We start from the raw sequence: 25,296 nt of genomic DNA, 5'->3' as shown, positions 1-25,296 counted from the left end.
TTCTTAACATTATTAAGTAGACAGGTAAAAATGACTTGGCATAATGAATCTTTGTGTACTTTCTCAGAGTACTATGATTTATGGGATAAATAATATATATTCAAGTTAAAACTATTGTGAAGGCAACAATGATGATTTTAAAAACCTTCATGGCTGTCATTTTTACAAAAATTATTTAAGATTTTCTGTGAAAAAAATAAGTAAAAATATTATCATCAATTTTTCTTCTAATCCTATACCCAATTTAATTTTACCTTGGCTTCTGTCTCTGCTTTCTCCAATATCAGTGCTGGTAGTTGCAATTGTATCTGCTAAAGCCATCAAAGACATCTGCTCCATCCGGCTGAGTCCTGGTAAACTAGAATGAAGTAAGTGGCCAGAAAGAACCTGAGCATGCTCAGGACCAAAGTAAGTTGGACTGTATTGTGAAAGGTCAATAACCCTGGGCTTTGTATTTTCTTCATCTGTCTTTAACACATGACTATCAGTCATTAAAGCTGACATCTGAAAAAGCTCATCATAACTTTCTTTTGACAACTGGTTTGAGTTATTTAAGGTACTCTGATTACTAGATTTCTCCAAGGATGAGTAATAGCTATCATCATCTGCTGCAAGTAAGGCATATAAAGGAAGTGGAGGGACAGAATCGATTTCTGTGTAATCTGTATTTTCACTCTTGTTGAATGCCTGGGGGTCTCGAGTAGTACTTCCACTAGCACTGATGGTGAGAGACCTAAAGCGGCGCTCATGATTAGATTCAGCTTCATTCAGAGCCACAACTTCCCCAGCAATGCACTTGACAAGATGTGACAAGATGGCCTTTGCTCTCCGAACTTTGCCAAGATCCATAAGTTCCAAAAGCTGCAAAGGATGGTACTGAGGTAAAGTTGGGGAAAGAACATGAGCTGCTTCAAAAAGACCTGAATCTTCCATATCCACAGAAGGATCAAGCGCAGTTTTCTTTCCACAGATTTTCTGTGCAAGACTGGTCATGGATCGAGTCAGGGTTTTCTTTGGAGGATGTAATCCAGAACTTGATGAGTTACTCTGTTTTATTAAACTTATTATAGATGGAGTGCTCCCACTGTATGAATCTGTTGTAACAGGTTCTTGTTTAGAAGATGGCTGCCATTGGGAATATACATGCATTTCACAATCCATTCCTACCACCAGGATGCCATCACGGACCCATGATAAAGAAACAGGAAAAGGTGGAGCGCCTTCTACAGAAGAAACCAAGTCCACACTTCGTAACAGTACAAATTTAGAAAGAGGCACAACTTTAGTACTTTCCCAGAGAGGAAATGCCAGGCTTTCCTTACCCGTCTGTTCTTGTACCTTGCCAGCCAGGGGTCCATACATAAAAAGTTTTGATCCAATTCCTACAGTCAGAATATGAGAACCATCTTCTCTAGACATCCAATCTAAGTGAACTAAAGGCTTTGTGTTTGATGTGACACTCTCTTTACTGGATAAATATACCTCTTGTTTATTATAGGCCACTAAATTGCTATCAATACTAATGCCAGAATCCAACACTGTATTTAACTCATCTAAATGAACTGTCTGTTCAAGGACCCAGCATGAACCTCCTGTAGACTCACATTCAAAAATACTTACATGCATCATAAAGTCCTGAGAACATCTACTATTAGACGTAGGCTGCTTATATGCTACTGCTAAACGATTTGTGTGTGCACAGCTGACTTCTATAGGCCTACCAGGTACAGTTATACTACTATTGCTCTGCAGTCCATCTTCAATAAGTAACGGCCATTCTTCCCAAATGTATATAAGATCCATTTCTCCATTCTTTGAAGTGGCAGATTCTCCATCTGTTACTCTACATCTCCAGAATCTTACTTTCTCATCTGAGCATGAAGTTGCCAATAAATAAGGAGCACTGCATATGGGATATATGGAAGAAGAACTCAGATGTCCTAAAACAAAAATAATCCATTAACAAAACGTCAAATTTGGTTAAATAAATCTGTTTTCTTGTACTAAAGGTTTTAGTCTTTTGCATGAACTAGTGTTAACAACATGACAGTCAATATTTAGCTTAAGGATCAGCAAGATCAGTAAGACGCTTTTAATGACGTCAAAAAGGTACATAAAAAGGACATTATTACCAAAACCTAGAGCTGAAAGAGAACTCCGTAATAATTTATAAGTAAGGACTCTTGACTAAATGTGTAAGTATCTTATGCTTAAATCAAATAGCTAGACTAAGGCAGAATTAGAAAACCTAAATTCTAGTCCTGGTTTTCAACCCAGCATTCCTTTCGCAACTCTTTGCTAGCATTATATATTGTTATAAATCTTATTTTAAAGATATCAATACATTTAAAAAAATTTGTCAATATTCACTGGCTACTTCTCTATAATATTTTTTAATACAATTTTTTGAATGGCTCACGCTTACCTAAGTACTAAAAGGGTCCTCCTCCACGATTGAAGTGTATTTCATATAAATGACGCTGAGAAGATTCCTAAGTGGGACATACGTTTGCTTGGGCTTAATGTAATTACATACTCTTTAATTTCCTAAATCAGGGGTTGACAAACTTTTTCTTAAAGGGCCAAAGGTAACAACTAGGCTTTTCTAGCCACAGAGTCCCTGTTGCAGCTACTCAACTCGGCCATTGTAGAACAAAAGCAGCCATACACAAAAGTAAACAAATAGGTGTGGCTACGTTCCAATCAAACTTACTTACAAAAAGGTAGGTGACCCATAGTTTGCCAATCCCTATCCTAGACTATTAAACATAAACTGCTAATCGTAATACAGAAATGTTATACAGAACATTTATTATATTTTAAAAGCATATTTCAACATAAGTTTTTCCTTAAGTCCTCAAGGACTTGGCAGTACTGCATAAAGACACAATTAACATTGTCCATTAGTTTCTCTGAACTGAACAGAGAATAAAGAGCTTACCCTTCCCAAAAGTCTCGGTTAAAAAAAAAATTCTCAAGACTAGGAAAAAAAGCTTTTATGACATGCTACTGTTTCTGCCAAACAAAACAGATTTCTTCTTTTGCCCTAGGACTTCTTTTTTCTTCCAAACTCAACTTGCGCCAAGGATTATTTTTAGAAACATCTTCAGTTTCTCTTAGATCTGCCATATAGTTTTTTTTTAATAGAATTCAGTAGTGAAGATTATACTGTTCTGGCTAAGGATAACAGCTCTTAAAACTGTGTCAATACAAAAGTCATTCTATTTCAAACTTTAACTTTCCTTGCATTGATGCCTCTTTTATTAAAATATACAAAAAAAAACCCAGAATGTAAAAGTTATCAGGACACTGTAAATACTCCTGCTAACTTCACCAATTAGAAAAGATTAAGTACCTGATAATGTGGCAAACTGAAAAGCATTCAAAGTAATTAGTCAAAAGTGGTAGACAAGTAAAGAAGACCAAAAACCCACACTGTGACTATGAAAATGAAAGAACTAGGTGATAAAAAGATGGATTTTTGTCTTCGTTTTCATGATACCCTTGATACCTTGATCTTTTGTGTACACTGGAATCACCTGGAAGGCTTGTCAAAACAAGACTGCTGGGTCCCACCCCACAGCTGGTGATTTAGTAAGTCTAGGGTGTGGCCCAAGAATTATTATTTCTAACAACTTCCCAAACAATGCTGATGCTTTTGGTCTGGGGACCACATTTTGAGAACCACTGCCCTAAGGATAAAGATGACAAATACATATATCAGGAACTACACACTTGGAATCCTTCACAGCACAGAGCTCCAGGCAGCCAATACCAGCGTTATCAAAGTTGGCAAATAAGGTGCAACCCCATTGTGATCTCTGCCCTGGAAACTTTCGCTTTGTCTTCACAAAAGGATAATAAAAATTTGTTTTGGAAATCAATATTTAAGACCACAACTGGCTGACAAATGCCAGAGTCATCTGAAAATGTAATGAGAAATTTAAAATTTTAATTTAGGGTACTTAAAGATATTCTTTCCATTTCTGTTTCTGTGTAGATTTAAAAAGTGGGAGTTGCACCTATTTTTAAATACACAGTAAATACTCATGCATTATGAAGTTTGATTAGTCTCTTTTTACAAAATTTACACACCTGCTGATGGCTTAACACTTATTATCTCAACTCCTTCTGGCAAATGCAACTCTTGGCTATAAACCATTTCTGAAGACAGAGTCAACTTGCTGGTACTCTGGAGATTTGCTCTGCAAGCCTGATACTTCTGTGAAAAAGGGGATAAGATCTTCTCTGGAGAAGAAGAATAATGTTCTTCTGGCTGCCAAACTGCTTCAGATATTTTTCTATCTACTTTTTCATCTATAAAACATAAAAAAAGAACCAAAAGCTGGGAGAGAAACCCTATAAACATTACAATTGCTACATTTTATAATCCAAAACTGCCTTATAAAAGACAAAAAAGTTAACATATTAATATGATGCTTTACGGCAAGAAAATCAGAGAATTGTTTTCTTCTTAATTAACAGAATAAACTATAATTATCCTTTCTCAGTAAAAACAGCTTTTAAAAATATCCACTGAACTATCTAACCATATATAATTTGTTAACCTAAGCCTACTTAAAGTTTAAAAAAAAAAAAAAACTCACCCAATGAGACAGGAATGGACTTCAAATGCAAATTCCACATGTGTAACAATGAACGGTTGTCTTGGGTGCACTCTATTACAATTAGGTAGAATTTTTCCGAAAATCCATTAGGTGAGCTGCCTGTTGGTATAAATGGTATATTTCACTACTAACATGGAAAGCTGAGATAACTTTATATATTATATAAACATTATATCAATTTATCTTTGCCTAACATACTCTACATTTTATTTCTCATTTCATGAAAAGTTCTTCTTTACCTGCATCAGATAATATTCTGTCTTTTCCTAGTCTTTTCTTCTCAAGGTTATTCAAAATGAAGTCTTCTTGGAAAACATGAAGCAGCTGGGTTTTTCTGCCTTGCTGAATGCAAATAAATACTAATGTAAGTTGACATACATTATTATTTACCTAATGCTAAGTGGCCAGAAAAATAATACTTACAAGTTTGGTAATGGGATCTAACGCAATAATACATCCTGGCCTGGCTGTTGACTGTTGACTTACGATGTTAAACACCTCACCAACATATTTCTGTTTTTGAAAAAATGGATATCTCCTTTATTAAACAATTAAAAAAAATAATAACAAATGACATAATATTTCAGGCATAACAGACAAATAATAAGTTCAGGTGAGACTAAATAAATTCACAAGTCCCTTTCATTATAAACATTTTACGATTTTACAAGGCAATTACACAGGAATGAATAGAGTTACAGCTCAGCTGGTGCAGAGAAAACCAAAAGCAATGCTTGGTAATTGTTAAGGGGAAAAAAAGTATTTTATATTTATAAGTGTGAAAGACTGACTTCAATCTCATGGAAATGTTCTAAGAATTAATGTTTTTTAAGCATTAATTTTGACAAAGAAAGCTAAAGAAACAAGTTAACATACTATTTACATATGCTGATTTCTTGAGCCACTTATCTCCTGACCGCTCTAGTCAAGCTCACATTGTTAAATTCAATGTTCATCATACTTGATCTATCAGCAGCATTTGATTCTGTTGATTACTCCTTCCTCCTGGAAATAATTTTCTTCAGTTTGGCTTCCATTATACACCACACTCACCTCACTTTTAGCAACAGAATGCCCCAGGGTTCAATCCTCCTAACGTTTCTACTTTCCAGCTATAGTCTCTCCCTCAGTGATCTCACTCAGCTCCACAACTTTATATTCTGACAACTACTTATTTTCTATCTTCAGACCAGGCCTCCCTCAAAACTCCAGAGACTAGCTTACTAGATCTCTTGGATATCAAACAGGCATTTCAAAATTAACATGTCTAAAGCCCGGCTCTTGAATCTCCCTGTTCCTCAAAATCTGCTGTTTAGGGACTTCCCTGGCAGTCCACTGGTTAAGACTCCACACTTCCAATGCAGGGGGCGCAGGTTCAATCCCTGGTCAGGGAACTAAGATCCCACATGGCGGGCAGCGTGGCCAAAAAACCCCCCAAAAACTGCTATTTATACTTCTCATCTCAAGGCAAACCTTGGGAGTCATCCTCTTTTTCTCACACAAACCCCATATCCAGTCCAATCCTTACTATTCAATGTTCAAAACACATCCAGATTTGACCAATTCTTATCATCTTTATCACCACCATCTGCTACCATTCTAAACCCCTTTAATTCTGTCCTAGACTACTGTAATAGCTTCCTGAATTGGTCTCTCTGATAACACTTCTGCTTCCCATGTCTAATCTATATAACAACCAGAGTGATCCTTTTAAAGCCTAAGCCAGATCATATCACTGTCATTCTCTTCACTCGTTTTTATGTCATTCAGAGTAAAAGTCAAAGTTACTCTCAATACAATCTGGCCAGGCTCACTTTCTGACTTTATTTTTGACTACCCTCCACCTCACTTATTCTGCACCAGCCACAATGGCCTCCTTGATGCTCCTTACATACCAAACATGCTCTGGCCTCAGGACCTTTACACTGGCTCTTCCTGAAATACTCTTCCCTCTACATATCCATATAGGTAGCTCCTTTATCTCCTTCAGGTCTTTACTCAAATGGTACCACTTCTGTGAGGTTTTCCCTGATCAGCACTTTACTTGGCACTCCCTACTACTTTTGCAACATTGTTTCTCTCCAAAGTATTTATTAATATATTTTAACCTTTTTTCTATATTCTTTCACTAGAATGTAAGCTTAGATTTTTGTCTGTTTTGCTCACACCTAAATTTCCAGCACTTAAAACAATTCCTGAAAAACAGAAGGCCCTCAAGAAATATACGTTTCTACTATAACACTATATATGTTTTGAAAAACTTTGTGTTCTGTAAAACCATGCCATAAAAATAACAGGGAAAAAACAAGATTGGAGCAGACCACTGACACCTATGCAATTCTGTAACCAGAGCATTAACAAAGACATTAATTGATGGTTGAGAGGACAGTTTGACTCTCCTAAACAGGAAGCTCAGTATGGCTGAAAGTTACCTCAGGGCATATTTAAAAACACAAAAACCAAGAGAATGGAAATACTGGCTTGTTGGAGGTGCTGAGACAATGCAGATGGTGGGTTGCTATTAGTTGGGCACAGGAACAAGTGCTCTCTGTCATAAGACAAAAACTTTGCAATGGTGTTGAAAAAACTCCTGCCTGTAGTGCAACCAAGCTGAAAGCTCTTTCCTCTTGGTTAAGACTAAAAATCCACTCCTGTTATTTCAACTTCCCTTGCCTAGAAAAAAACCTGCAGATGAACCAACATAATTCCACATTATACTGTCAGTAGTCCCCATTTATCTCTGAGCAAAGAAGTACAACAAAAACACATATTGTAGGACACTAGACTCTACTTTTGGAATGAATGAAAGATATGGTTTCTTTTTAAAGGAGGTTAGAATCACTGTAAGAGTACAATGCAAATGTGAAAAAAATTACTAAAAAATATACACATTTTATTACAAATTATATGTCATAATTCTAGAACATGCCCAATAAGTATAAATTAAGTATCTAAAAACACATTATATTCTTAGCTTCAAAAGCCATTTACTTACAGAAATTTCAGGATTGGAAAGCTCATATAGAAGTTTCTTGGCATCAATAACTGCTTCATATAATCTCAGATATTGTCCATCACTTGCTACAAAGCATGCACTAGGAGAGTTGCAGTATGCACCTAGATATATTTTAAAAACATTTGAAATTTAACTCTTAAGCAATAATATCAGAAAATCTCAAGTTCTTAAATAAAAATCAGAATCCTTACCTAGACAATAACTGGGTATAAGAGTGGGCAGCCATGCCACATTGGAAAATGCAGAAACATGAAGAGAATTAATCCGGGCAAGCTCAGAAACACCTCCAGAAAAAGACAATGGCCCGACTGGATCAACTCTCCAAAGAATAAGCTCACTGTACACTGCATTGGGATCCTGAAAGGCCATGTCAATAGTGCTTTTATTCTGTTGTGCCAAAGAACATTCTTCAATATTCACAGCACCATAAGGTTCCTTTTGGTTATCAACATCTGGTGTCCTTAATGCATTATGGTGTGACGTTGTCAGCAATAATGGTAATACTGAGTGACAAGCTAAATCATTAAGATGAAAGCGATGACCACAATATCTGGATTTGTGGGAAATACTGAGAACTGTAGAAAAGGCAGATTCCTCGGCAAAACTGACAAGCCATTGATTCAGGGAGCCGTCAGCATGCTTTGAAATCATCATAACATTAGGGGTAAAAATGCTTAATTTTAAACTATTAGTTGATTTACTGTGACCAGAAGATATAAGCATTGACGTGGAACGTGTCAGGCTGGAAGTTTTTTGTTTCCCTTGCTGAATAGCCAAGTCAACATTCTTGGTACAGGCATACATCACTATGCTTTTACAGAGAGAGTTTGCATCACCTGTGGGGAAAGCTACAGGAATTCTGGAAACAAAGGACACCTAGAAGTAAGAAAGTGAGCATTAGAATTCATGAAATTATATAAAGAGGTTTTACAAAACAGTACCCACATTTAACAAGAAGTAGCTCTCCAGAGACCATAAAAATAATACCTGTACTTGACGAAACATACCAGGCTGGTATTCATCCAGCCAATCCACATGCCAAACCAGCAAAGAGCCATCTATGGGATGAATACTGAATAGCATGTCTGCATTTTTACTCCATTCAGACAGAAGTACTTCAATCTGATGATCAACGGCAGCTGATGGTAATGGTACAAAACTTGAATTTGGTACCAATTTATCACTGCCCAATTCCTTCTTTTCAAGATTTATTTTCAGATCATCAACACCGTCATCGATCTCTATAAGCAAAAGGGTTCATGAACCAAGTAAATACAATCAAGCTACTACTAAAAATTAAGAAATATCTTTACAAATGCATTCAAAATGAAAAACGTAAGTTTTCATATAAACAAGAAATGGGGTTCCCTTTAAAAAATAACTTTGCTCCAGGAATATAAGGCCACGGAGTTAACTCAGTACTCAGAAGGCCTATAAGGCTGATTCAGCGGATTATTAGTAGAAGGACTAATACTAGACTGGAAAATAGGTAAACTGGTTTCTAAACCCAGATGTACCACAATTAACTACTTAGAAGTAAGACACAGTACTTCTCTGGACCCTAGTTTTGCTCACGTTAACATGAGGGAGTTGAAATTAGGCTGAATTTTTAAAATATATTATTGGAATGTAATTTGTATTTTCTTCATAATGTCAGATTCATAAAACCTAAGTCAACCACACTAGCCATCCTCTAGGTGTAAGCATTTATAACTGATATGAAACCTTAAAGAAACTATTTTAAAGAAATACATTTTATAGTGCCTAAGATTTTCTTCAACACATGCCAACCTATTAATACAAATAAGTATGTATATTCTGACCTCTACATCCCAGCCCCTATTCCTGGTTAGGAATACAAAGCCTTTCTTAAGAGACTCTCAAAAAATGTTAGCTTGTTTACCAGATTTTAAAAATTAGTCAAGACATAAAATCATTAAGAAAAAGAAAAATAACTCAACAGAAAATTAGGCAAAAGGCACGAAGAGGCAAACCACAGAAGGGTTAACATAATTCTGCTCAATTTAACTCAAGAAAATTCAAAGTAAAACAAGACACCATTTTGTTCATATCAACGGCCAAAAAATAATAAAAAGATCCAGTGTTGGCAAGGATGTGAAAAAAGGATATCTGAATATACTTAGAGGGAACATATACTGGTAAAACATTACTAGAGGGTAATCTGACAGAAGTTATTGAAATTTAAAAATGCTTTACACTATGCTAATTCCGCATCCAGGAATCTACCTTACAGAAAAATTCACACAAAGATGAAGAGATGTGTTACTGTACCATTATCAGTATATAGTGAAAAACAATTTAAATCAATTTAAATGGCTATCATCAGAAAAAATGCTTAAGTTTTCTCTTGAGTCTCTTGACTCAGGAGCTGTTAAAAATAATGAGAAAGAAAAGTGCCCGTTACTGAATTTAAAAAGCAAGCTGCAGCACACTATTTTCATTGAAAAATGAACTCCCATAGTACAACTTTTTAAAAAAACTACCTTTATGCATATATATGTGTGAGCATAGAAAAGAATAAATCTGGAAGGACACTCATCAAACTTAACAATATGGAAACTTTATACATGCCTGTATTGTTTAATTTTAATTTTTTTTTAAAGGAGAACGTGCAATCTTGTAATTAAAACAAACAACAAAAACATTTTTGATTTCTCTCTCTCTACTTGACTGAGGCTGAATGCAAACCTTAAGGCCCTAGTGTACTGCTCCTCAAACTTTAATATACATACAACTCATCCGGGAATTTCATTAAATTACAGATTCTTGTAGCTCCAGGTGGAGCCTGAGATTGTACATTCCTAATAATGACAATGCTGCTAGTCTGCAGATAGTCCTCTAAGTAGCAAGACCCTAGTGGCTGACAGAAGCATAAGTATGGAGAAGTCCAAGTCCCTATATCATCATCAGGAAAGAAGCCACCTGGAACAGGAACATCTACATTGGATTATTAAATGAGCTAGTCCAAATTTGTATTAAGCCACTGCAATTTGAAGGTTATTTCTAACAGTAGCTGGTGTTACCCTAATATAAAAATCTTTGCTATTTTAAACAAAACTTTATAATTTTTATCCTTCTTAAAGCTTTACCTTCATCAGATTTTACATCTGCCTGATTAGAGTCTTCTACACTCATCTCAGAAGATGGTTGTTCAAAACTTTTTCTAAGTTGTTGTAAAAAGACTTCCATGGACAAAGAAAAATGCAATTCTTTATTGTTTAGCCAGTGTACCACAAAAGGTCCACTCTTCTCTTCATTTTCACTTAGACTCAGAGACGTAATAGAAGGAAGAAGTGGAATGTCTATAAAGAACAACAACAAAAAAAATATTAAAACTTCTATCATGCTAGCATACAAAACATCCATGTCTCTTATTTTTATTATTTACTGTTACATTTATCTTTAAACCTCTGCCATACATTGTATTTAACCTATAAATAAGACTCACAATATAATGGCTCACACAATTATTATTAATGAAAACAGACTTAAATGGTAAATTTAATACACTTATTGTAAAGGAAATAAAATTATACATTCTACATTATATACTGTAACTTATTTATATATACATATATACATTTTTTCTATAATTTAAAAAAATATTCTCATTAAGAAATATGTCTATAATTTGCAGACATGTTAATAGGGTAGTCTTCTTAATTTGTATAGAAACTTTGGTTAGAAATATATTTTAACCTGATCTACCATTAAAAATGCCATCATTAGGTTGTCAAAGGAACCAGTGATATGTTTATCTCAACAGCAACTACTTTCTTTTACTTAACAGACTCTCATATTAACTTTTTTCATGACCTACCTATCTAAGATAGATACATATTTATTAGCATCAAGATTGAAGTTAGATAGTATGAAACTGAGGTTCCCTTATATTCAAGAAAAGCATTCAAGACAAGCCAACTCAGCTAAAAAAAATTGTTCCTTGGTATTACTTTTGAAATCATTGCTAAGTATACTGAAGTACAAATTCAGAGTAAATTGTGAAAAATGACAATCCTAACTTAATAGAGGTAAAGAAAAATTTGTCTTTCATTATTAAATAAAATCCAAATCTAGATCATGCTGGTGTCTGCTGAACATTATAGGCTGGAATGGATTCAGGGAAGGTAGATAATTTTCTCCAGAGCAAATCTACTGATTTTTTTTTAAAAGGAAATATAAACAATTTTAAGTATTTGTTCAAACACCGTCTATTGCTGGACACCAATAGGAACAGTATTATAGGGGATGAATGGTAAAAGAAAGGATAGAAGAATCTTTTTCCTGGTGGGAGGGAGGGAGATGCAAGAGGGAGGAGATATGGGGACATATGTATATGTATAGCTGATTCACTTTGTTATAAAGCAGAAACTAACACACCATTGTAAAGCAATTATACCCCAATAAAGATGTTAAAAAAAAAGAATTGTTTTTCTGTCCCTTCTTATTGGCGTTGGGTTCTAAGAGTTGATGGATATTATCTAATCCAAGAGCTCTGTTTTACTCTATATTCATTAGTATAATTATTTGATTAATATTTATCTATCGCCTACTTAGTTATATGCTTCATAAGAGCAAGGACCACACTGTTTTGATCACTACTGTATCTCCAGTTCCTACCACTATCTCCAGTTCCTATACTGGCACAGACTAAACACTCAATAAAACCCTTGAGGGGCTGAACTGCCAATCTCACTGTTCCTAGGTAGATACACAATAGTGTTAGGGTTTGAAAGAGTGTCCCCAAGAAAACTAAATGGGTAGGATTTTCTGATTTTCAACTTACAATCAACTCAGAAGAGATAAGCAATGCCTAAAGCAGATAACAGGCCTAGCTGTTAAGTACACAAAACTAGGGGCTTATGCTGACTTTTAGCAGAAGCATTCTGGCTGAAAAGATACTCACATTTCCTTTGCCTCCTGACCTCACTCAAAGAATCTGATAAAGTCATTTTTTATGAGAAATCTTCATGGAAAGCGTATAAGAACTAGAACTAAGAAAACATGCTATTATGAACTCCTCTCCTGTATCATTTTCCATTGATGGACAAATAAGTGAAGCCATATATATCTGAGTTGAGCCTTGCAGGAAAGTCATTCTAACAGACCTAATTTAGGGAAAGGAGTTCTCTCACAAGATCTAATATAGCTCCTAATATTATTATTTTGCTTTGATTTTCCCTACATGTATGAATTTTTCTTAGGGACCTACAATCTAAAGAAAGGTTTTAGAGTTTTCCTTATTGGAAGGTAGTCAGGGAGATGTTACACAGGAACTTAGGGTTTCTTTTTTTCATAATACCTCAGCCTTTTCCATTAAAGTGAGAATTCAAGCTTTCTTTATTCTCAAAATATTGTCCTTTACTCAGCAAAGACTTTCAAAATTATTCCACTGACCTAGAGTTGCCTCTGGATACTATAAGCGCTGACAATGTATGTTTTTTGATAAGGTAATAATACAATTTCTTAATAAAAATAATTCAATATTCTCCCATTTACATTTTCATGACTCATGGATTTTGGATTCTTCTAGAGCTGGGACTGTTGTTAACCATATAAAATTTTAAAAATCAGCAAATACTCTTTATCCCTACCACAGGTATCTCAGCACTTTTTAACTTATCAAAGTACTTCTCACTTTGATTCAAGTAACTAATGGACTGTATTTATTGCTATGTTTCTTGAAGAATGCAATACTGCAAATCCAGTGTGTTATATGGAAATAAGTTATGCTTAATTTATGTTTAAGAGTATCTCAAAATACATAAAAACTCATCAACAGTGGTTATCTTCTGGGGAGGAAGACTAGGGTGGAATAGAGGTAAAAGGAGGATTTTACTTTACACTTCCTGTACAGATGGCATTTATCACGTGCAAATATTATTTTTAACTTTTTTTCCAGTAATATTCTAAGGTTCCACTTTAAATGCCCCAACTGTGGCCACTTGGTTTTTAAACTCACAGAAAATATTTACTAAATGACGAACACTTCAGTCTTCAAATTCATAGATAAACCCAGGTATTCTAGATCTTTCAATCTGTTTCATAGTACCTATTGACTACAGAGATAAGTTTCTTAATTCTTCCAGTTATAACTTCTGCATATTTCTGCCCTATTTCTGAAATGGCTCCAAAGATCAAGTACGAAACACACTGGTTTCATTTGAACAACTATACAATAATTATAAACTACTACTCTGAGGTGTTAACCTCAAATCTCAACTTTTGAATAAACTAATACAGAATCTCAATGACTTATCAAGATCTAAAATTACAGACCAAATCACAGACTTAAGAAGCAAACAAGTAAACAAAAACTTCTTTTTCTATAATCAGTGAGCTGGCTATAATGAAAAGTTAGCTAAGAAAGTCACCTACAATTTTTTACTTACTAAAAAAGTAAAAGTATAACTTATTGGTTATAAAAATCAATCTACTCAATTTGAAAAACATTTTCTGAACAGTGCTTTATTACCCGTGGCTGGGTTGATGCTGGCTGCAATATGAAAGTGGCAAAGTGCATTGGCATGCAGTGGAGTGTTCCTGTGAACGTGATGAGGATCTTGCTGATGTGGCAGGTATCCAGTATGTGCTACAAGTGCAAGTGATCTCCTCCGACCTCTACGAAAATGTTTCAGATTTACCTGTGAGAATAAAAACAAAGTCAAACAATGCAAAACAAAGTAAAACTAATGCCTATATTGTCATAAGCATATATGTATAGGTTACATAATGATTGTTAGATAGTACATATATCCTATTTCAGATGAGTTTATATGTACAAATATCTTGCAGTATTTTTGTACAGCAAACTTGAAACCTGGAATAAGCCTGGAACTTAAACTGCTTGACTCTTCTTTTAACCATCACACAATACTTTATATTTTTATTTAATATTTTCTAAGAATTAATTTCCTAAACTTAAAAAAAGTTTACAATGTATCTGTGGAAAATGATGTCCCTATGTATACTGTTCTCTTTGTATCCTCAGTTTACTTGCTATGACCACAAAGCACTGAATAAAACTACCATCATACATTAGGATGATATTTCATAGTTTACAAAGCACTTTCACAGAGATCATCTCATTTGACCCATAAAGCAGACAATGCAAATATTGTTATTCTCATCTTTCATATGATAAAATAGTTTATAGAGAACACAAGGTCACCTAAAAGTGGAACAAAGGTCTTCAGATTCCTAGTCAAGGACTTCTTTCAACTATTATTACACATAACCATTCTATCACTGGTTGAGTCTCTACACAATATATACTTAATTATATTCTGTGTCACTAGAATACTATCTAAATTTGAGAAACAGTGGTTCCATATTCATACAAAACATTCAAAGATAAATCATTTTTAGGTCACTTTCTTGTTTTCAATATTAAGAAAATAATAAGAAGAATCTGTAACTAGTCTATGTTGAATTAGCCCCAACACCAAAAACTGACTTTTACTTTCCATTCTATAGTAATTAGTAAGGTAAATAATTCAAGTTCTTGGAGATTTGGAAGATAACAAATGTAGAACAGAATCTGATAAACTACTCTAATCATTCCTGTAGTTATGACAGGATGAACACCCCAAGCTCTAAAGAAAGAAAAATAATAAATTATTTTTACAGTCAAATCTTGGCATTCTCAGATCTTAATTTACATTATTTTAGCTAAGTCAAGTATAATCATCCTTTTGTTATCATCAGTTAACCTAAGGTTAACTTTGTAATTATAGGCAGTTTTATGCTAGACAAAATCCTTAAGAATACTTGTTGAACCCAAAAAAACCCAAAAATTTTCTCAGAACTGTTTTCCTAAGACATATATGTTTTTTCATAACTATCCATGACTTTGAATATTAATTAAGATGAATGTTACAAAAAAGGCCATGTACGAAAGATTTTAAAACTTGTAGTTCATCTAACAAAAACACTCACATCTAAAGCATTTTGAACTCGTTCTTTACTGGAAGCATTTCTCTTGAAGTTATTTGTTAAATTAATTGGTTCAGTCCAATGGTTGCAGTCACCTCCATAGAGCAAACAATCATTTGGTAAAAATGTCTCTACCCAAAGACGACATATGTTATCTTTGCAGCAAGTCAACAGTACATTACATACAGAAGCCCTAAGGAATAAAAAGATTTTAGAGGCAAAAATATAAATTTCCCACAGTATTACATTCTACAATGTTTCTATAATTATTTAAACGCACACAACTAAGGTATCAATGAAGAAAATGTCAATATACATTTATGTAATGTATTTAGTCAAAGCCATTACAACTGAGTTGGGTATTTGATTTCATCACAGCAAATGCTTGCTAACCTATTCTTTTCTGCCTGGAACTCAGTAGTTCCTATTTCAGTAATCTAAGATTCTTCTTACATCTAAAGAACAAAAACTGAAATCATACCATACTCGCTCAGTTAATAAACAAGGAAACAACCTGACTTCTTCTATTAAAATTTTCTGATTTATTCAGTGGATGTTTATTTGAATTATTTCACAATGCTTCCTTTTTACTTCCTGTAAAGGTATATGCACTTGTCACTAATAAGCTAAAGTAACCAGTACACTTACTCTTTCCTTGCCTAACATATGACAAAAGCAGTCAAGTGCAATAGAAAAATTCATGATTTTTTAGTCACCTCCTTCATTAGTCATTTTTGACTTTCAGTGAATTTACTGTCTTGCCACCCCACAAAATAATAACAAAACAATTACATATATGTTAATAAATCCCATAAGCATCAAGAGCTCAAAGGCTGAAACCCTATTAACAAAGACTACCTTTCTACTGGATAACCCAGCAAATTAAAAAAAAAAGAAAGTTGCAATATCCTATAATAGACACTTATTCAAACATATCTGATTAAAAGAGAACAATCAGTAGAAGGTTTCTATCAAGTAACCCAGTAAGTTAAAGAAAAAAATTAAAATATTCCGTAGTAGTCACTTTTTAAAACAAACGTATCTACTTGATTTAAGAAGAATAGCAAAGGGGAGGAAAAGGGAGAACAGCTTGCTTTGTCTTGGTAGCTCTCTCCTTCAGGTTCCCTCCTCTGTTGTAACACCTCCCTCCCTTCCCCTCCCCCTCTAGGTATACTCCCCTACTTTTCTCCCCTTTCCATCTACTCTCTGGGCTTCTCTCCTTCTGCTTTCTCCTATAATTCTCTGCTTCTCAGCCTCTCCAACCCACCCTCCCTTTCCACCTCTCCTACCTCTCACCACTACCCCCCTCCTAGGGCCCCTCTTTCTTCTTACCTTTCCAAACCCTCTGTTTCTCCTTCCTTTCCCCATCCTTATGCCTCTCCCTCCTCTTCCTCCTTCATTTTTCTCCCTCTTTTTTCCTCTATCTCCCTCTGACCTTTTCCTCCCCTCCTTCCCTCTCTTAGTTTCTCTCTAGTACATTTACATACACACAAGCAGTAGCAATGAGATTAAAAATAAAAAGAAACAAAAGAAAATACAAAAAGGCAATATGGAAGTTCAAGGTTCATAGTGCCAATCAGTAAATGGCAGAATGGGAAGGCTTATAAAGAAAGAGCAGAAGATAGGAGACTAAAGGGCTGAACAGACAGCAATCAGGAGAGGTACAGAACTTAGGCAAGACCAACAAAGCAAGCTAAAAAGCTGCACAACTCAGAAGCATGGACAGGGCTTCGACCCCAGATGACTCTCGACTCTCTTCAGGATACCACGCCTTACAAATAATGCCACGCCTTACAAACAGCTGGCAGGTAATATAAGCATGGCATAGAAGAAATATCCTGATGTATTTGAGGCACTGCTCAGGCAATACCTCCCCCTTCCTCACTTCTTCATCAAGGTATCTTATTCTCTCTCCAATAAGCATATCATATTCAGGTATAGCACTCTCCCCACCAACCAAAAACAATATATATATATATATATATATAAATGAATGACCTTATATGGGGCAACCATGTGATGGTAAGTATCTGCAACAGCTGTCCTATTTTTTTTTTTTTTTTTATTTAGCTGCCCTATCTTGATGCAACAACAGGCTAAGATGCTTTTGAAACTAGTTATGTAGAACCAACTTTTGGAGGTTTTGGGGGGATATAACCAGACCTCCCAACCTGTCCTACATGCATCAATTTTTAACTTGTAAAGAAGTACATGCTCATTACAAACACTTCCCCATTCTTCTCTCTCAAGCCAGCAGGCCCTTTGTATAAAGTATTACCATTTGGTTAAGCATCTTAATTTTAAGATTCCATATCAGAAAGGATAATGGTCTTTGATGGGATCTCTTTCATCCTCATGAGAAAGGGTCAGCCTTCCCACTATATATCTGCAGGCAGCTGGTGAAACAAAAATGAAAACTAAAAGAACTAAGGGAGATTAGCTGGTTCTTTAATGAAATGGATCCAAAAGTGAAATTCTGGAAACCTTGAAAAGATGCCATAACTAACAGAAAAGTCTAGTTCTGTATCAGTTCCCTATGCTGTAGAATTTAGTTGATAAGAGATAAACTAAGCAGGGCAAAAAAAACACCTAATATGCCTTTTTGCTGTCATTGGGCATTCATAATGCCCCAGTTTAAGGTACTGCCTCTGCGTCCACCATGATCACTTTTGCCAACACTGAGTGAACTAGGTCAGGAGCAGATGTGAGTGTCCTCTCTCAAAAGATACAATATTTCACAAGCCTCTTTTTCAGTATTCTGGTGGTCTAACTGGCTGCATATGAAAATACCTGGAATAGAAGAAGAAATCAGCCTCCGAAATAATGTAATCTTCTGATAGTTCTAAAAGGTTAACAGTTTGTGATGACAACTATTTTTACTTTACATTTGTCATAGCTCATTCTATTCTAAACACGTTTTTATACGTGTGGGCAATGGTCTCAGAGGTACTAGAGCAACAGTTCTCAAAGTGAAGCTGGAGTGAAGAAGCTTTTGCTAACAATACAGATTGCCCACACCACTCTCCCTTAGCCCAAAAACTGTGACACATACTTCTAACAAAAGAACCATCACTGTACCTACAGTGTCCTACTCCTATGCTTTGTTAGACTGTAGGACTGAGGTAGGAAGAATGGTAACTACTGCACTCCAAAATAGCTCAAAATAGTCTAGGTATAACAATGATGGATATATGCCATTATACACTTATCCAAACCCACAGAATGCACAATACCAAGAGTGAACCACAAAGTAAACTATGAACTTTAAGTGGAAATAATGTGTTGAAATAAGCGTCAACTGTAACAAATGTACCACTCTGGTGGAGGATGTTGATAATGGGGGAGGCTGTGCATATGTGGGGGACAGGATTATGTGAGAAATCTCTGTACCTTCCCTTCAGCTTTGCTGTGAACCTTAAACTGCTCTAAAAAATGTCTAAAATAATTTTTTAAAAATCTAGGTATACTCTGCTGGCTCAGAAGAGCAAAACTAAAGGCAACAAAAGATCTAGCTATGCTACCATGGATCAGCTTAAGACATCTCAGATGACAAAAAAATAAGGGAAAAACTGTACTGATCCATAGTGTGGCCAAATTGAAAATGGCCATGTGGAACAAAAAGGATTTCTACCTATACTTAAGTAATACAATAGCTCTGTAACGTACTAAATATAGGCAAAAATTCAACAGGATTATCAAGTCTTGCAAGGACTACAGGAAAGAAAAGAAGTACTAACAGGTGTGTTTGTGCATGCATGTGTAGGTTAAACTAATACCTAGTTTAGGGCATCATAATGTATTAACCCATGCACTTCTCCTCAAAGATGCTGGGTGCAGTTAAAGAAATATTTGAGGCCTTATGGTATATGTTCTCAGTAAAGCCTTTTTTTTTTTTTTAATTAAAAAAAAAAAAAAGGGAAACCAGAGGAGATACAGAAGGGAAGAGATAAGGGAGTGAAATGTGAAAAAGTTGATACAAATGGCAATTTGGAGAATGATTAAGAGATGAAAGAATTGGATACATAACATAGAGAAGAAAAAGATGCACAACTCTGTCACTTAAAGATATCTGATCTAGAGGTAAATTATCCTTTCATATGGCTCTCCTCTTAAGTGTCAACCATAGTTGACCGGTGGCCAGAGGTCTGCAGTCCAAGAACTATCTAGTATTACTTGAATCTTCATAGGCAAAAATCCTAAAGCAATGATTCTCAAAGTGAGAAAAGCAGTCAAAGTCACAAAGATGACGTTCTCTTAATACATGGGAAAAATGACTAATCCACTGACCTAGGCATATATTTGCTTGTTTTACGCCAGGAAAATCCATTTACAGCTCGAGGATGGGCCAGATATATAAAAGAAAAGTCAATTTCTCCTTGGGATTGTTTTTCTGAACTTTTATCTGGAGAGGTAACAGATGTCCGCCAGTTTTCTACATTATACCATACCTTTAGAAGACAGTCATCCTAAGGGGAAAAAAAAAACAAAAAACATCCAGATCAGAATTAAATTAAAGGTTAAGTCAAATACCAAAAGTAAGATTTTTCTCCCTAATTAAAGGAACTTAGGGATGTGAAGAGGAGTTGGGCATGGAGAAATTAGGAAGAAAATCTCTGATTCTGATACTTTTCTACTAGCATTCCTTAACTGTTCTTTAAGAATTAATGTGTGTGAATGTGTGTATTTTGCAAGGGTTGGTTCAAGGACAATGCTAGTTACCGTTTGGTATGGAAAATAAAGTCATTTAGGAAAGACCTAAAGATGAAGTTAAGGGTTCACGTGCCCACTTAGCCAAATACCAAATAAGAAAGCGTTACCATTAGCAGACTTCAAAAGACTGCTGATTTTTGAAAACAAACACAGTTTTTATAAATTACCATGTGAATGTTCAAAGAAAATGTTGATGATAACTAGTTAGCAACTACTACTATGTAAAATATTCTAAGCACAATCAAAATTGCATCTCCTAATTTGAGAAGGAAAGCAAGAACAAGAAAGACTAGCATGTACCAGGTTCTGTTCTTTAGCTATTAATTGCATTCCCAAAGCTGACTGTAAAGTCAATTAGATTAAACAGCTCTACTTTTACCCTAAAAAACCTCACTGAGGATTTAAGGTATATCTCATATTCTTAGTCTGCAGGTTTTGAGCCATGGGAACAATAACTTCAGACTATTAGTTGTATGTAAAGTGCTCTGTGAACCAATGATTAAAAATAAAATAATTTCAAGGGAATACATTATTCTGAAATAAACAGGTAATAACAAAGAGAAGTTACAAATGTCCTTCTAGAAAGTCTGTAAATTCTTTTACTGTAAATACAGCCTAATATAGCTGTCAGCTAAAGATAACATAAATAAATAGTAGTTATAGTTGATTATTGACAGTATACTTCATCCATGACTCTGTGCCAGTCACTTTACATACACTGTCTAAACTAATCTGATGATCAACAACCTATGAGGTAGGTACTATCATCCTCAGTTTATACATGAGAAAACCAAGGCTCAAAGAGAGTAACTACTTGCCCAAGATCAAACAGTTGGTAAATGGCAAATTTATACCCACATCTACCTTTGATCTATGTTGTTTCAATTATACCATACTGCCTTTAACACAGTATTTAGCCAATTTTTGCTATTTAACATTTTTAACAGAAAATGTTTTCAACTTAATGAAGCCAGCTAATTTTTTTTTGACATTTCAAAATACACCATAAACAGAACTTGACAATAGTATTTTCACAAATTACCTTCCCAGCAGTGGCAAAAAATTCTCCATCTGGTGAAAACTTCATTAAATGAACTTGGGAAGCAGTTCTGTAAATTAAACAGACAAGAAATAATTTTCAAGGAAAATTAGAGAATGCAACATTACTTCTCTAAACTATATTCAGCAATTTGCTTCAAATAGAAAATTTTGTGATAATACAAGTTTCACACTCACTTTTAAGTATATCTCATAAATATAAAATAAATTAAAAAATAGAACTTAACATTAAATATAAAAATTATTTTTTATGTAAAAATATCCATGCATAAGAATCATGTAGGGAATGACTTGTCAGTCTTCAAACCTTAAGACAAAAGAGCCTTAGGTCTCATTCCCTTAGGATGTGAGAAAGAAAGGTTTCATTTTTTAATCTGGAAATCTAATTTCCAGAGCCATAGATACTTATATTCCAACATACATTTACAAGGAGAGTAAATCAGTATTTTAAAACGAATTCTGCCTTAAGGCAGCATTTGCATAATTAAAGATTATGTATGGGTTAATAGGAGACTTCCAACTATCATGGATTCGGCCTTCCAAGTTCACCAACATACTTGGTACATAGTTGTCTTTTCTTCTCCAAGGAGCTTCGGCTCATTTCCCTTCATCACCTTCCCTTCTGGCTACCTGTATATACTGATCTCAAGTCACTATCACTGCTTTCCTTTTCTTTACCCAAGTTCATGCTTAGATAGATTCGTCCTAAATTTATTTGTAAAGCAGGCCAGGACTTCCCTGGTGGCGCAGTGGTTGAGAATCTGCCTGCCAATGCAGGGGACACGGGTTTGAGCCCCGGTCTGGGAAGATCCCACATGCCGCGGAGCCACAATTACTGAACCTGCGCGTCTGGAGCCTGTGCTCTGCAACAAGAGAGGCCGCGATAATGAGAGGCCCGCGCACCGCGATGAAGAGTGGCCCCCACTTGCCGCAACTAGAGAAAGCCCTCGCACAGAAACGAAGACCCAACACAGCCATAAATAAATAAATAAACCCAAAGTTTAAAAAAAAAAAAAAAGCAGGCCAAAGAGATATTCTGTCACATTTCATTCCAAATAAAAATAACTTTTTCCCCCTGATTTCTAAAAAATATTTATTTGTTTGTTTGTTTGCTTATTTGTTTGTTTGGCTGCGCCGGGTCTTACTTGCGACACGCAGGATCTTCGTTGCTGTGTGTTGGATCTTTAGTTGTGGCACTCGGAATCTTTTAGTTGCGGCATGCAGGCTCCTAATAGCGGCATGCGGGATCTAGTTCCCTGACCAGGGATCGAACCCAGGTGCCCTGCATAGGGAGCGCAGAGTCTTAACCACTGGACCACCAGGGAAGTCCCTCCCCTGATTTTAAATGTTACAAATACATAACAAAATATTGATACAAATGGGTGAAAGGAAGAAAATAAAATCATTCATAGCTTCACCAATACCACAACCCTCATTCCCATGCAAAATCACTATTAACATTTTAATACACTGACTTCCAGACCTCTTCCACTCTCCACCTCCATCTACTTTCTGTGGAAGGGTGTGGGGAAGGAGATGGAAACTGATGCCATATTTACAATTTGCTTTGTAATATTTATTTTAAAATATGTCATGAACATTAAGTAGTACAATGAACATTTTTGCACACACATTTTTATGCATCTGGTTAATCCTAAGGACATCTTTAAAACAAATAATTAAAAGTCTGGTCTCCGTGACTGTGACCTTGTTGCCCCTACAGTCTTTTTTTTAAAACAGTAGCTAAAGCAGTTCTTTTAAAAGGGAATTACTGGGTTGGCCAAAAAGTTCGTTTGGTTTTAAGTAAAAATAAAAAACATTTTTCATTTTCACGAAGAACTTTATTGAACGTATTCACTAACCGAATGAACTTTTTGGCCAACCCAACAGATCTCAACACACCCTCTGCTTAAAACCCCCAAGGGCTTCCCAACTCACTCAAAATAAAAGGCAAAAGCCTCACAATAACCTATAAGCTGACTCCTGACTCTGATCATTTCCCCTTTTACTCCTCACTTTGTTCACTTTACTCCAGCCACAAGGTAACATACACTTTTACCTCAGAGCCTTGCACTAGTTCCCTCCTCCTACAACGTTCTTCACCAGAATATACACACACATAGCTTACTCACTCACTTCCTTCAGGTCTATACTCAAACGTCACCTCTCCTCTTCTTCTCCCCACCCTACTTAATTATTCTCTATCGTACCTACTGGTCCTCATCTAACAGGTATAAGCAGTGTTCTAAATGCACCACAAATGTATGATCAAACCCAACTTTGAAATGTATTCCAGTTAGTGTAATCTTCAGTTGATCCTAAAATAAAACTCGCATGGTCTCTAGTCCAAGGCTTTATTGCTTACTTAAATAACAAACCACCTCAAATAAACAATTAGTATGTCTAGTCCAAGTTACCACTGTATAACTCTGATTATGATTTAACTTAAGATCCTTCCTTTCTACCAAATGCAAGAAATACATTTCAAATTCTCAGTTCAACCCAAGGAAGCCCCTTACTAGATCTGCAGTGAAGGCACTATAGCACTTCTTTGTTCTTCTCTCCCCCATTAGCTCTTTCTAAAGAACTATCTTTGCAAAATCCTATTTCCTCTCTACATGTAAACCCTTTTTAAAACCCATGATCTGGCTGAGGGGGTGCAAAAAAACACAGAACCAGCTCCTTTGAAATCTCCTTTGTATATTCTATATATATAGGAGGTCTGCCTTACTCTGACTTTGGTATCTGATTTATACCCTATTACTGCTTCATATGAAACTGACTCAGGGGACTTCCTTGGTGGTGCAGTGGTTAAGAATCCGCCTGCCAGTGCAGGGGACACAGGTTCGAGCCCTGGTCTGGGAGGATCCCACATGCTGCGGAGCAACTAAGCCTGTGCACCACAACTCCTGAGCCTGCGCTCTAGAGCCTGCGAGCCACAACTACTGAAGCCCGCGCTCCTAGAGCCCGTGCTCTGCAACAAGAGAAGCCACCGCAATGAGAAGCCCATGCACCGCAACGAAGAGTAGCCCCCGCTCACCATAACTAGAGAAAGCCTGCAAGCAGCAACGAAGACCCAACACAGCCAAAATTTAAAAAAATAAAATAAATTTTTAAAAAATATGTAAAACTGACTCAGGAAGAATGCCATTCCTAACACCCTGTCATACTGATCTACTGGTGCATTGTCTATCTCCCCCTACGTGTTCACGGCTATATTCTAAGCACTTTTACCACTGTCTGGAACATGATAAGCACTCAACAAATATTTGTTGAATGAATGAAAGAAACTTGGACTTGCTATCTAAAGGGCATAAGAAAAATTAAGCCTGTTGATTCATACTTCCAAACTGATCTCTAGAAAGATGATACCAATTGTATGCCCTTATTAACAGTATATAAGAATACCTTTACTCCACTCACTCACTCGCAATAGGTATTATTCATTCTCTTCTTTATGGATATTTCACATTTCTTGATTTTGAGTGCGGTCAATCAACTCTTAATATGCTCATTACTCACATGTACTACTGGTTAAAAATTTTCTCAAAAAAATTTTTCTCTTCATTGTCCATTTTTGTTTACTTTTGAGATATCTGTTATTTTCTAGTTAATTTTTAAGACCTCCTTTTAAAAGAGGCACTAACCCAAAATTGCACATATTTCCCATCAAGTTTTTGGTTATTTTCCTTATGGTCTTTTTGCTTTACAGAAATTTTTTATTGATATACAAAACTATTAATTTTTTCCTTATCTTTCCTTTCAGTTTCTAGTTTTGGTGTCATACTTAGAAATTTTTTCCATAACTCTAAAACAGCACTTCTTATCCAACAGTGATAGAACACAAATGATAAATGTTAGGCCAATATGTAATTTTTAATTTCCTAGTAGCGACATTTAAAAAAGTAAAAAGAAACAGGTGAAATT

The 25,296-nt window shown here is 35.5% G+C and overlaps 1 protein-coding gene across 6 annotated transcripts in view; it reads right to left on the bottom strand.

The window, feature by feature from the left end:
* DMXL1 (Dmx like 1) overlaps window positions 1-25,296 on the bottom strand; it is a 130,314-nt gene that overhangs the window by 79,810 nt on the left and 25,208 nt on the right. For all 6 annotated transcript variants that reach the window (XM_059916926.1, XM_059916927.1, XM_059916928.1 and 3 more), the window contains exons 6-18: window positions 21,353-21,419; window positions 19,888-20,066; window positions 15,604-15,793; window positions 14,141-14,309; window positions 10,755-10,967; window positions 8,632-8,885; window positions 7,836-8,520; window positions 7,624-7,745; window positions 5,052-5,141; window positions 4,868-4,970; window positions 4,608-4,727; window positions 4,096-4,317; window positions 255-1,940 (exon numbers count right to left, since the gene is read on the bottom strand). In XM_059916926.1, the coding sequence (XP_059772909.1) occupies window positions 255-1,940; window positions 4,096-4,317; window positions 4,608-4,727; window positions 4,868-4,970; window positions 5,052-5,141; window positions 7,624-7,745; window positions 7,836-8,520; window positions 8,632-8,885; window positions 10,755-10,967; window positions 14,141-14,309; window positions 15,604-15,793; window positions 19,888-20,066; window positions 21,353-21,419 (4,100 nt within the window). The remainder of the gene's footprint in view (window positions 1-254; window positions 1,941-4,095; window positions 4,318-4,607; window positions 4,728-4,867; window positions 4,971-5,051; window positions 5,142-7,623; window positions 7,746-7,835; window positions 8,521-8,631; window positions 8,886-10,754; window positions 10,968-14,140; window positions 14,310-15,603; window positions 15,794-19,887; window positions 20,067-21,352; window positions 21,420-25,296) is intronic.

This window comes from Balaenoptera ricei, chromosome 3 (genome assembly GCF_028023285.1).
Source record: "Balaenoptera ricei isolate mBalRic1 chromosome 3, mBalRic1.hap2, whole genome shotgun sequence".
NCBI lineage: Eukaryota > Metazoa > Chordata > Mammalia > Artiodactyla > Balaenopteridae > Balaenoptera > Balaenoptera ricei.
This window is presented reverse-complemented; position numbering and strand designations above follow the sequence as displayed.